This window comes from Heliangelus exortis, chromosome 3, assembly GCF_036169615.1.
Source record: "Heliangelus exortis chromosome 3, bHelExo1.hap1, whole genome shotgun sequence".
In the NCBI taxonomy this organism is placed as follows: Eukaryota; Metazoa; Chordata; class Aves; order Apodiformes; family Trochilidae; genus Heliangelus; species Heliangelus exortis.
Window position 1 is genome coordinate 34,855,101 of NC_092424.1, and position 12,882 is coordinate 34,867,982.

General features: G+C 38.4%; 1 protein-coding gene across 14 annotated transcripts in view; it reads left to right on the plus strand.

The window, feature by feature from the left end:
- Nucleotides 1–12,882, plus strand: part of EHBP1 (EH domain binding protein 1) — a 224,372-nt gene that overhangs the window by 112,474 nt on the left and 99,016 nt on the right. For all 14 annotated transcript variants that reach the window (XM_071740117.1, XM_071740116.1, XM_071740118.1 and 11 more), the window contains one exon: nt 2,810–2,996. In XM_071740117.1, coding sequence (XP_071596218.1) covers nt 2,810–2,996 — 187 coding nt within the window. The remainder of the gene's footprint in view (nt 1–2,809; nt 2,997–12,882) is intronic.

Consider the following 12,882-nt stretch of genomic DNA (forward strand, 5'->3'; position numbering starts at 1 on the left):
ATAATATTTGGCTCTGTGGCTTCTTATCTTGTTAATCATTGTGTGGCTTAGAATAATGGTGTCTAATTGGAAAGACTGACAAGTTGCCATCTATTGGAGCTGCCTATTGCACAAGAAGCCACAAGCCACCACACTACCCAGCTTAATGTTAGGTATTTCATCAGGTTTGGGTTTTTTTAAATGTTGTAGTGGACAGTCCAGTCTCTCTGTAGGCAAATCATACTGTGTGGATCAGTTAAATAACTTCACTGAAGCAAAATTAATGGAGGCAAGCTTAGAGAAAAGGGCTTTCATCTTTTTCATCTGAGGCTTTTTCCTGTGCTTAGCTTCTTGCAGAGCCACATGGAAGCTGCTGGACCAAACTGCTACATGTAACAGACCCCAATGACTTGAAAATTTATAGCCTCTTTGTGCAAGAACTTTTTGGAATTTTTGTTCTGGATTTTTTTTTTCTGTATCAAACTTATTTTTTCATAAATGTTTCTCAACATTTTCTCATGATTTAAAAGAAATATAAAGGGGGGAAAGTGGAAAGTACAGTGTTGTGTTCTGCCCATACTATGACCAAAGTGGAGGTTTAGTCTGGCCTTTAAGCAAGTTCTTCTCTAGGTAAAAAAAAAAAAAAAATACAGTAAGTTGCCTCTGTATAGCACTTACTCCTGGTGTATGCAGTAGAGTAAAACTCTTACGGGTTTATGCACGCAGTGCAGAAAATTCTGGAGCACAAAAATTCAAAAGGTGGTTCTACTCTCATCGATAAGGGTGATTAGTTTTTTTTCTCACACCAAGTTCATCTTAACACCTTACAAATACACTTTTCTAATTCCAAGTACACAGAAGTAAATTACTTTCCTGCCTTACATGCTGTGTCTGTTGGCTGTTCAGAAGGCTAACTTGTTGAACTAAAGAAAACCTTGTGCTCTCCTGTAGAATGCATTGTTCTTCAGCCTTTATCTCTTTTATCTTCATTTTCACCTCCCTTTGAACTTTCTGGTGTCTGAAGACAGCTGAGCTGGGCTGTCAGCTAAATTAGAGCTACTGACAGCTAGGTGCATTCTCCACTCCAGCCTGAATACCCTCCTTTTTCTACTGCCTCCCATGGAAAACACCCATCCATTTCTATTTAACTCGTTATTTTGATGTTGCCCTTAGTTTTGATTGCACTGGTGGTTTTGAGCTTGATGGGCAGCAAAGTGGGAACACCTGAAAGTTGTCTTCAGTCAGCAGATGAGTTATTTTAGTGTTAGTCTTTCCTTTCACTTTGGTATCTGGATTTAAATCTCTTTCTCTGTAACAAGCAGTGGCAGATTCTCAGAAAGGTCTGGAGGTTTTAAGCCCTGTCATCTCTTATGTGCTTCAGTAAACTTTGCTTTTTAGAAGTAGACTTATTTTCTGCAGTGTGGATTTTTAATTGTTTGCTTTTTCTCAGTGAGAAGAGGATTAAGGTAAACTACATTAGAATAAATTCTAAAAGCAGTCCATGATAGTGAAAGACATTTTCATACTAAAAGTACACAAACCAGAGATAAATGGTCTGATGCAAAGGGAAACTGGATGAATTGGTTTTTTGCTTGTGCCCAAGTTTGGCTGTTGTAGTTCTTCAAAAACAGTGTGTAGCTCATTGCCCTTATCCTGAGAGGAAATTTGTAAATGTGTCTAGCTAGGTAGGCTCTTGCCTAATGCTGTATGCAGTATTGTTTTAATCTAGAGTTGAATTCAGGGGACTGAGGTTATTTGTTGTGATTAGTGATGCTTTATATAAACATCTGTGAGAACTGCAGTCACTTACTTACATAAACATAGCTTGAGATATATGAAAAGTATATCTTGCAGTGGCAGTATGGACTAGAAAAGAATTAATTACATACTGGCTTTGTAATTCCCATTCAGGCCAAGAAGTTCCCCAACAATATTCTTAGCAATATACAAAATTACTGACTTTTCTGAATAGAAGCCATTATTTAATGTACTATTGATTGATACTTGATGTGTCAAACTAATAGATAATATTTGGAAAAGCTATGGAAGTATTTACTTGGGGTGGAACAAGTACTTGGAGTTGGAATGTGAATCCAGAGTTTAAGAATAATTCTTTGGACTGCATCCATTTGGTGAAGATGTTTACTGTGTGTCTTAAACAAGGCTTAATTATAAAAAGTGCTTCCAAAATAGAGAGATGATGGCTACTGGTATCTGTGGAGAGGTAGACCCAAGTCAGCTGTGGTTTTCTTACACTATTCTCTTATCCAAAGAGTATTCTTGAAATGGTGTGGTGCCTGTTCGCTGCAAGGGTTAAAATACCCTTGATGTTGATTGTGTACTTATTGAGGCCAAAATTTTCAGATTTGGACAACCAAGAATGAGGGCTATAAAGCTGTGTTGAAGCATATCATGTAAAAGTGACCTGTTTCTTAACTCTGTTCTACTGAAGCATTCTTAATTCTATTAATTACAATATTAAACAGCCAGCAGCTTCACTCAAATTTATTTTTATTGAGCTTATCTGTAAATCAGATCACTCTTTGATACATAGCTAAGTATAATTGAAGAGTTAGCTTTATGCAATTGATAAAACTTCTGTAATTTACAGAACTTAATAAAATCTATGGAAATTCTGACCTAATGCAATTTCTACTGCTATAACTCATTTTTCAGTCGTATAAAAAAGTAGCAAATAAAAGCATGTAAAGGTAAAATGTTCTTACATGAGATAATAAAAGCATTTTAGTCATTGGCTTCTCTAAATAGGTCTTTTTTGTTTCAATTCCAAGAAGACAGCAAAGAAATGTGTTTCCCTTCTTTTAATTAGATCAAATCCATTTTATGAACCAAAATCAAGCCCTGCTTTATTTAAAGTTGCTCCGTTGCAAGAACCGGAGAAGAAGATGAAAAGAAAGGCTCCTGAACCACCAAACCTCTTGCCAAAGACAGAGACAGGCATGAGTGAGAACACATCAGCTATTCCTGCATCGAGAGAGCTTTCTTCTTCTCCTAAGGTAGGTTTTTCATACCAAAATTTTGTCTTCATTATTAATAGTACCTTTATGTGTATTGTAGACATCCTATTTATTTCTGCAGGCCATCTTAAAAGCTTTGCTTATACTTAATAAGGTGTTGGCTCATCTCGATTCACTTGCTGGTTCATAGGGAGGGAGCAGCAGTAGGAGCTTGTGTTTTTTCTTTAAGGATTTAATGACAACAGTAACAGCAACTGCAGTTTCAAAGGAAAGAGTCTTCTAGTAACAAATGTTACAGGACAGCTGGATATACCATCTAGAAGGAAAAAAATAATATTGAACAATACTTGGTCTTGATCTATTGTGATGGTGCTGAGCCTCGCCCTTGTTGAAAAGTCTGTCTCCACATTTCTGTCAGAAATCTGGGTTTTAAGTGCTTAGTACTGGATACTGTTTATTTGTACTGGAATTTATATATGGCCAATTCCATAGGTATGTCAAAGTAATTTTAAAAAAAGGGCAGCCTACTTTAAATCAAATTAACTGCTTATTAGGAATGTCCAGACTAACCATACTTATATATGCACATACATCTGTGTTTGTCAAGGGAAAATAGAAGCTAACTGATGTTGAAGAGGGCAGTGTGCAGCATGGGTATTTTAGGATTACAACAGTTTAATTCTGTTAGTGTGAATTTCAGCTCCAGTGTATCACCAGTTAGCACCAGTTCCAGTTAGTACCACTTGTGCCTTTTTAAGCAAAATAAGCTTTTTTTTTTTTTTTTTTAGCAAAATAAGCTTTTTTAAAGTATTTAATAGTATATGTTGATGGTCCCTTCTTAAAAATGAATTTGATATGTACTGACTGCTTCTTTTGAAGGGTAGGAAGATGAGGACAAAAGGTTTCCCTTCCAGCTAATCTCTCCCAGTTTATGCATATTATCATCTGGTTTGCCTTGTATTGGACCTGCAGTACATTAATTTAAGAATAGAATGAAACTACTTGTCATACCTATCATTTCATTGCTTAATTACTCAGCCAGCTTTGCTGACATGTCCTTGTTCCCCCAGGCTCTGATCTTGCTGTTGTTTTTCCACTCAGTCAGGGTAAAGACCAGAAATCTAATCTGTGTCTGCTGATAGCAAAACAAAACAGCAGAGTTGTCCAAAAGGACAATTCACAAGTTACTCTTAATATGCAAAACCATAATATTAAATTGGAACATAGCAGTTTTATAATTAGGTTCAATCCTATTTGCTGGAGCTTCTCTGTGAAAAATACAATTTTTGAATGCAGTCAGGTAGTTCCTACTCTTATCAGTTGTTTTTTAGTATTAGTTCCCAAATGTTTTGGTGCCTGCCCACTTGCCTCTCTGTCGTTGATGCTGAGATCAGCAAAGGTCCAAGTACTGAAACTTTATTCATTAGAATTTGTTGGAAGATCCAGGTATCAGTTCTAGAGTAGGCAACTGTGTCCCATAGAAGAGAAGCTGAAGCCATGTGTCTGCATGAGCATGGTTTTATTGCTTTTGTGAGAATGAGGTGGCAGGAATGCAACTGCATTTATGTGGGAGGTGAAGACTGACTTACCAGGGAACAAGAGGAAATGGGTAATCACCCTTAACTGTAGAGTAATTTTTAAGTGTTAAAAGAAAATCCAGTGCTCTGGCACTGGGTTGGCATTTCTCATTCACTATTTCTCATAGCATATGCCCCATATGCTTTGGTCACTCAGAGATCTCCCATCTAAGAGTTTCCTACTGGGCTACCCAGGATATCTCAGTAAATGAGTCTTCTGCAGTCCAGTCTTAGCAATAGGTATTTCTCTGACAATATGTGATTATGTGAACAGATATAGAATGAATATCAAGCCACAGGATGCTATTTGTACCTGTCCTTTGTTTTTGAGTTACACGTAGCAATGGTGAAAGAATATAGCACCAGGACAGGAGGGTAAGTAAGCCTAAATCTGTCATAATAATGTGTGATTGATTCTCACCTTTATGAAAGTCACGGTGTTTTCAAGTCATGAAAATATAGGCATTGATTTTTGTTGCTTGTAGACAAGAGCTTGCAATGGCCTTTTACATTGGCAGAAAAGGAGAATACACATTCACATAATAGCTTGAAGCCAGTGATAACATTTCTGGCTCTCTTTAAGATTGCTCTTTATTTTTTAAATAAAAATTGTTTTGCGTGGTCCGTGATAGTCTCTTCTATCATGTCAGACGAGTTAGCTGGTTTGAGCTCTAATGAAGCATGTTTGTGGGAAACATATAATAAGAAATATAGAATCCTTTTTCAGCATGAGGTGTAATAACCCATCCAGTATCCTTTTCAATCCATTACGTATCTCCAGTTCTCCTGCTTAGTGGAAGTTTTGTGGAAGAGAAGGAAAGTAATATTCCGTATAGTACTAGGCACAGTTCTCCAAGATCTCGGAGATGCTATAGTCTCCAGCTGCTTACTTTTCCCACTTCTGTTTATCTCAGCATTATCAACCTTTTGTGACTGAACATCTGAAAGATGCTTACAGCTTACATGGATGTACATGGAATGTACAACATGGATGCAGTAATGCAGCCAGGTGGAGAAATTGTATTAAACTCCAAACAGTAGACAAAGATCACTCCTTGTCTCTTGGAATCAAAAATGTCTCAGTTGCCTGTTCACATAACAACTTCCTGGCTCTCTGGGATATCTTTAAAGATTTTGCTCCTTTTCAGCTTTAGATTATTTGCAAAGGAATCGTGCAGTTCATTTGCATAAGATCTTTGTCACTTCCTATGCAGATAGATAGTTCATCAAGCCCATGGAAGACCTGGGAGGTAGTGGACAGAATTTTAAGGTATCTACTGTTATGAACTTCTACCAAAAAAAAGCACTCTGAGGAAATCTGCCTTTGTGTGCAGCCCTAAGACATTTTATCTTTTAATAGGAAGAAAGGCAAGCTACACACATAACCTGGACAGAGAGATAGTGAGATAATCATATTGAAGCACAGATGATTCATTAAACTTGCAGCCTTTCAAATGTTAAGTAATAAAAGAGGATCCCTATTTTGTACACTACTGAAGCAATTTCTTATTACTGTTTGCCTGTGTCTTAAATGGTGTTTGTCAACTTTACTAGCCATGTGCTTTTTCTTTGCTCCTTACTATTGATCTATGTTTGGACATAAAACAGCCTAGTGAGAGTATGTGCGGGAATAAGAGTGAATTGATCACTTGGAAATGCAACTGTAGTATTTTTCCATTTTCATAGAATCATAGAATTAGCCGGGTTGGAAGGGACCTCAGAGATCATCAAGTCCAACCCTTGACCCACCGGTGCGGCTGCTAGACCATGGCACTGAGTGCCACATCCAGTCTCTTCTTAAATGTCTCCAGGGACGGAGAATCCACCACCTCACCGGGCAGTCCATTCCATTGCCTGATCACCCTCTCCGTAAAGAAATTCTTTCTAATGTCCAACCTAAATCTTCCCTGGCACAACTTAAGACCGTGCCCTCTTGTCTTGTTGAAAGTCGTCTGGGAAAAGAGACCAACTCCCACCTCGCTACACCCTCCTTTCAGGGAGTTGTAGAGAGTGATGAGGTCTCCTCTGAGCCTCCTCTTCTCCAGGCTGAACAGCCCCTGCTCCCTCAGCCTCTCCTCATAGGATCTGTGCTCGAGTCCCTTCACCAGCCTGGTTGCCCTCCTTTGGACCTGCTCCAGGACCTCGATATCCTTCCTAAACTGAGGGGCCCAGAACTGGACACAGTACTCGAGGTGTATATACCTTTTGGTGTTCATACCTTTTGCTGAAGGTATGAACTAAAGAGTATCTTCATCTTCTTAATTGAAGCTTAGGGGTTTGGAAATACTGTATTGCATTCATTCTCTATCCTGAATTCTTCTGTTTTCCCCCTCCCCACCTTCCTTGCTCCACCTTGTTCCAGTACCATGAGTTATAGGAGTACCAGAAACACAGAACTGACACAGGAACACCACCAGTCAGTCCCTTTCAGTCGCAGCACAGTCATCACTCAACTGGAAAATGTATCTTCAGTATCTTGCCAGTGTGCTGGTTTGGGGTGTTGTCCACAGCAGCTGCAAGTTCAAATGATCCAATAGTATGTAGGCTAGTACTGACAGGAAGCTGCCTATTAAATCTGAAAGTGCAACCTTATTCTAATTTTCCACCACTTATTCATGTTCAAATGTCTTTCATGGTTTATATTCCCCTCTGTTCATATTTGTAGCAGTATCAATTTTTTTAAAATAAATCTTTAGTCAGGCAAGTTCCTACCCACTGAATGTAGTTAATCTGTCAGTATGGGGAAGTTAAACTCCTGTTTTTTTCTGTTTTTACTGGTTTCATGGAAGGGAAATGATTTGTTACTGAAGGGGCCACTGTTAATCTTAATGCAGACGGAAGTAGGGATGAGTGTATCATTGTAAATTATCATGTAGCTAATTATGGCAACTTCTAGGTATTGTTTCTTTCATTTCTGTTTCATTGGAGACCAGAATGTTCACTGATTTCTCTGAAAGTGGGAAAAACATAGTATATACATGCACACATACATATGTATCAGTGATTTAAAAAAAATAATTAGCTAATGTCTTGTATGTAGGCCATATTTGTCAAACAAAAAAATTATGTTGAAGGCAGAGAATCTTTAAATTAGTAGTCTGAAGATTTGAAACTAAACTGCAAGTCTGTGCTTTTAAAAAGTGACTTCTACAGATGTAAAAATTGCAACTCTATGCAGAAGTGGGCTTTCATTCCATGGTGTTTTGCATCCTGATTTTTGGCTTGGAACCCTAATGATTGAAAATGGCTGCTCTTCCCTATAGCACTGAAACCAGGACAAACAATAGAACAAATGTAAGTACATATTGTGGAGAAAATTTAGTGTTTCAATAATACACAGGAGATGTAAGCAGTCGTATGTGAGCAGGAGTTCCCAGGACTGACTCTTAATAAAACTGATCCCCTTTTGAGACTGAGTCACAAAGCTGCCTCAGATACCTTGTTCCTTGAGGTGCCTGGTTCTCAGCATTGGCAGTAAAAGGCTGTAAAACACTTCCTTTCAGTAAGTTAGGGTTGGCTGACTAACTGATAGGCATTTCAAGTTGGTGAGATGAACAGTCCCTGAATATTTACAGGGACTATGTGTATATGACCTCAGGAAAAAACCCATGATTGGGCAGGCAAAAAATGGGAAGAAGCTGCAAAAGCTTTTTTTTCTCTTCAACATGGAGGTATGCCTGCATATGAATAGAAGACATGGAGATAGAGTAGGAGCTCTGATGGACAGGGTGGCTCAGTGAAATAGATCCTCTGTTTTGGTCTACGTATGGAATTGGAGATTTTGTGAAAACTGGTACAAAAAGTATGTGCAACGTGTGATAATCTATCCATGAGCAGTCTCAAAAGATACCAGTGGAAGGGACAACTTGTTACTATCCATTACGATCCAAAGGAGGTTGCCAGATACTGTATGGACATGCTTGAGACTCGTGCTTTTATGAGAAGGTCTTTGCTTACCAGTGGTCTCCTTAGGCTACCAAAGTGATAAAGTCTTTCTTAATTAAATATTGCTTGTTTTGTCTGTGGGGTTTTACTGTAGCAGTTGTCAGTGTTAACAATGCATTGGGTTTTGTTTCTTTGCAACCTTGCTTGATTTCCTCCTCCTTTTAGACATTGAGAACATAGAGGAAACCAAGCCCACCCTTGTTCTACCTGCTGTTTTCTGCCCTTCTGACTGAAGTATTGTGCGTGCCCATTTTTTAGCAAAAAGACAGTTGAACCACTGCCAAAAAATGTTTAAGTGCTGTTCTATAGTCAGATTACCTCTGAGAGATGCTTGCTTCAGAATTTGAGGTTTCAAACATATCATTCAATAATTTACCCACATATTCCTGCATCAGGAGTTACGCAAAAGTTTGAAGGCAGAGCTGAGCTCCTAACCTCACCCCCTCACTTCTCACCTTGTCCTGTTTCCAAGCAGCAAGAAGCCAGAATGTTATCTAGATGGGAACACACCACCCCATGCAGGTCTTTCTGCATAGCTCATGACCCATGCTGCACCCTGTACCTTGTTATGCAGGGAACTGGTCCAGGTTCTGTGATGTTTAAGACAAAGGCCAGCGGAAAGGCACTGCTTTCTCTGACAGTTAAGCAACCCAATGCTGTCCAGGAGCAGTGAATTTTATCCTTTCCTCTGTCCTGAATTCATTATGTGGTGCTAAGCTAATTTCTTGAACCAGCTTCTGGGTGGTTCAAGACTGGGGTGTTTTTTTTTTAAGTTCCCAGCGTGATTCAACCATGATAAGGTAGCAGAGCCTAGTGGCTTCACTCAAGTGCTGTGCAGCTGAAAGAGTGCTGTTTGGTATCACAAGTATCACAAAACAAGCAGTTCTCTGTGAAGTCAGGTCTTAGGTGGCTCAGACTGAGGACTCAAAAGCAACAACTTCCAATAATTTGGAGTTAGATTTTTTTGTGGGCCTCACTTTTTCTTTGGTTGAATGGACTGTTACCTTACAAGTATATCTGGAAGATTAAGTGTTTAATCTTCTGCATTAAAATACCATTAAGATGAACACTGTAGAAAATCCCTTTGATGAGATTAATAATATCAAGGTCCAGGGAGTGTGCCCAGATGAGACATGAAGACAAACAGCTAATAATTCAGAAAAACAAGAAAACTGGGTAATACCATTCAGTGAGGTTGTTTGTTGAATGCTCTCCATGAAGGAGAACTCTAGAGGAAGAAGTACACTTAAAGACTGTATCATAATACAAACAAAGAAAGTGTACTAAGTAATGTTGGATATGTAACCATAGTTTTGTAATATCCCAACTTCTGGACAGTTGATTTGGCAACTCTAAATGCTGGTACTTAAGAATGACTGTTTCTTCTTTATATCCTTATTAGTAGTGGGGATGCAGATAACAGGTCTCCAGGGCTGTCCTAGAAAAATCTTCTTCATTGTAAATTAATATGCATAATTTGCAGGATGATAAATGGTTGGCTTTTTCAGCTATTTTCATAATTGCTCTTTAAATTATTTCTGTATTATTGATGCAATGTATCTCCTATGGATGTGGATGAAAACATTGTCAGTGCCCTGCAGCAGTTCTGGGTTGCACCAAGTTAGCATTTCTGCAGAATGTCTGTGGAAGTAAGGTTTGGCCATTTAACTAGTTTTATGACATTCAAAGCCTCACTTTTCATATTTTTATATTTAATTTAGATTTATAAATTACAGAACTCAGATTTTTCATCAAAAACTACTACTTCAATTTTTGTGGAAAAATAACCACCTTAGATATGTTACGGCAGTATTTTTTATGCTTTATTGATCTTGGAAGTTTAAAACTGGGCACTCTTCTGTGAGATGAAAATACATCTCTGGTAGGAACTGGAAAAGCCAACAGGTGTAGTGTATATTGTGTGATGAAGTAAAGGGAATTTAATTCCTATGTGCCATTAGAATGCCAGCACCATTACATGAAGGCTAACTGTAAGAAGAATACTTCTTTCATATTTATTTAAAAGATCACACTAATACTAGAATTTCTTTAGTGTTTCCCATGTAAATGTATGTGATGATTTATAGAAACCTTTTGGTTTCATTGAATGAGGTGCCCAAGAGTCTGTCTTACCAACAAGTATAAGGTTAGTCAAGTAAGACATATATCCTGATCCAGGAACTGCTTTGAGGCTGCAGAGGTCAGAGGGGGGCTGACCTTAGGATGGTGGGAATACCCCCTCTGCCTTTTCTGGGCTGTAGCTTCATACATTGATAGGTGAATCAAACACTTGAAGTACCAGAAGAGAGAGAAATGGGGAGAATGACAGTAGTGAGTCTCCAGACAGAGAACAGAGAGTGAGACCTGGGCTGTGTTGCCCTTGCGACAAGTATCTCATTGCATCTTGTCTGCAATGAAGCATTTTATTTTGTTTCCTTGAAGTTATTTGCCTTTACTTCTGTGGCAAAAGGGAGCCAGAAGGACGTAGGCAGATGGTGCAGTGCTGTGGGCTCCTGGTGTAGGTACTGGAGGATAAGCACCTTCCTGCTATTCATATTAACCTTTTCAAAGGATGTGGAGGGCTTTGATTCGCATGCTTGGCTTCACAGACTATTACTTCTGTTTAGTTCAAGCTTTTGCTCTTTAAAAGGTAGAAGAAAGAAGGAATGCTTCTCACATAAAGCCTTTTTTAAACAACCATCAAAACAAAAATCCTCAAAATCTTCGCAAGAAAAACCTGATAAAAACCTGCCCTTTTTCTTTAGAGTTTTTACGCCATATTGTCAGGCTCTTTAACAAGAGCCACACAAGCAGAATACTGGGCAGCTTTCAAATTGAAAACTCAACTCTTTCCAGTGTTCCTTTGCACCTTATGGGGAACTAAATACAATTCCAGTAAGCTGACATTATTGTCATGTTTAACTTTCAGCCATTACACTGAGCATTATTGCAGGGTTGGTTTCTAGATAGTTAAAGTCTTGAAAGCATTGTCTGTTGTCTGCAGCCCTCAGTGAAGCACTCCATGTAGGAACGAGACCAGCAACAGAGTGTTTCTATGCTTGCCTGAAGGGTGGGTTAGGTTCATCATGGTTGGCAAGCACCTCAAATTGGAAATAAGTGTGCATGAATAAATATTCCTTTGCTTCTGTCATGATGAGTTATGGACACATTACAAAAATAATTATCTTCCCTTCATAAATCAGTCCAATAGTTAGGTTTGGTTTGCTTACTAATTCACTGTTCCTCCTAATCTTTCCCTGGTCTGGGTCAAATACTTTAGCATAAGTAAATCACAGGTCTGAGCCAGAATGCTTTAATTCTTTTTTTGTTGCTGGGCATGAAAAATTAGTCTAAAACCAAACCAGACAACTTCTGTGTGCAAATCTGCAGTACAGCGATAGCCCTAAAATGAGGTGTTTGAATCAGCTGTTCTACCTTGCTTTGTGAAAGTATTTTAGACAGAATTTTGCATACTTTATTTAAAATAGCGATCATCATTAGTTATAGCTGGGCTGGTTAATTAAACAGACTTGTGAAGTTAGATACAGAGAGAAGTAAAAAACAGGAGAAATAGAGAAGCTATATATGCCGGATCCTAAGCCCTAGGGCATGCAAACCAGTCAAAAATTCTATATGAATGTCATATGCATACTCATTAGCAGATGCAAGTTAAGTGCAAATCTTTTTAAGGAGCAAGAATCAAGCCAGCTAGAAGGGAATTGTTGTATTCCTGAGCTTCTAGAAGAAATATGTTGCCAATTCAAATTGCAACACAGCTAGGAGGACTAGAAGCTGCATAATAAACCAAGTACTTCTGAGATAGTGCCGGCACACTAGCTGCATGTTCTACAACAGCATTTTTTAGCCATGTTCAACAGTGTGCTTGCTATCGCTCCTCCATTTGTTGAATTCAGGATGACCTTTGCATGAATAAAGTCAAATAGGATTAAGGCAGGAATTTTCAACAATGGGAAAGAGCAACAGATGTAGCCGACTTTGAACGTGGGAGGATTGTTGATGCACGGTTGCCTAAAGGGAGTGTCTGTGGTGACAAAAAAAAAGGGGGGGGGGGAAACAACAATTTCCTAAAAAATTAACCGCATAAAAGAAAAGTAAATGAATAGAAAACAATCTAAAGGAACCGAGTGATCCCAGTTTTTATTGAAGTCAAGCTGCATGCATGGTTTTTGACTCACTGCCTCCTTTTAAATATTTTTTTGTACTCTTTCAGAAGAACTATCTGTGACTATCACTATAAGAGCTATCTGAGGGTTTTGTGTGGTGTAACCTATTTCAGATTCATGCTTTTTCTGAGTTATTTTAAAGAACATAAATGGAATCTAGGGAAAAAGAAGATGGTGTTTTTCTGGAGAAATAGCCATTTGAATATAAAATACAGATTC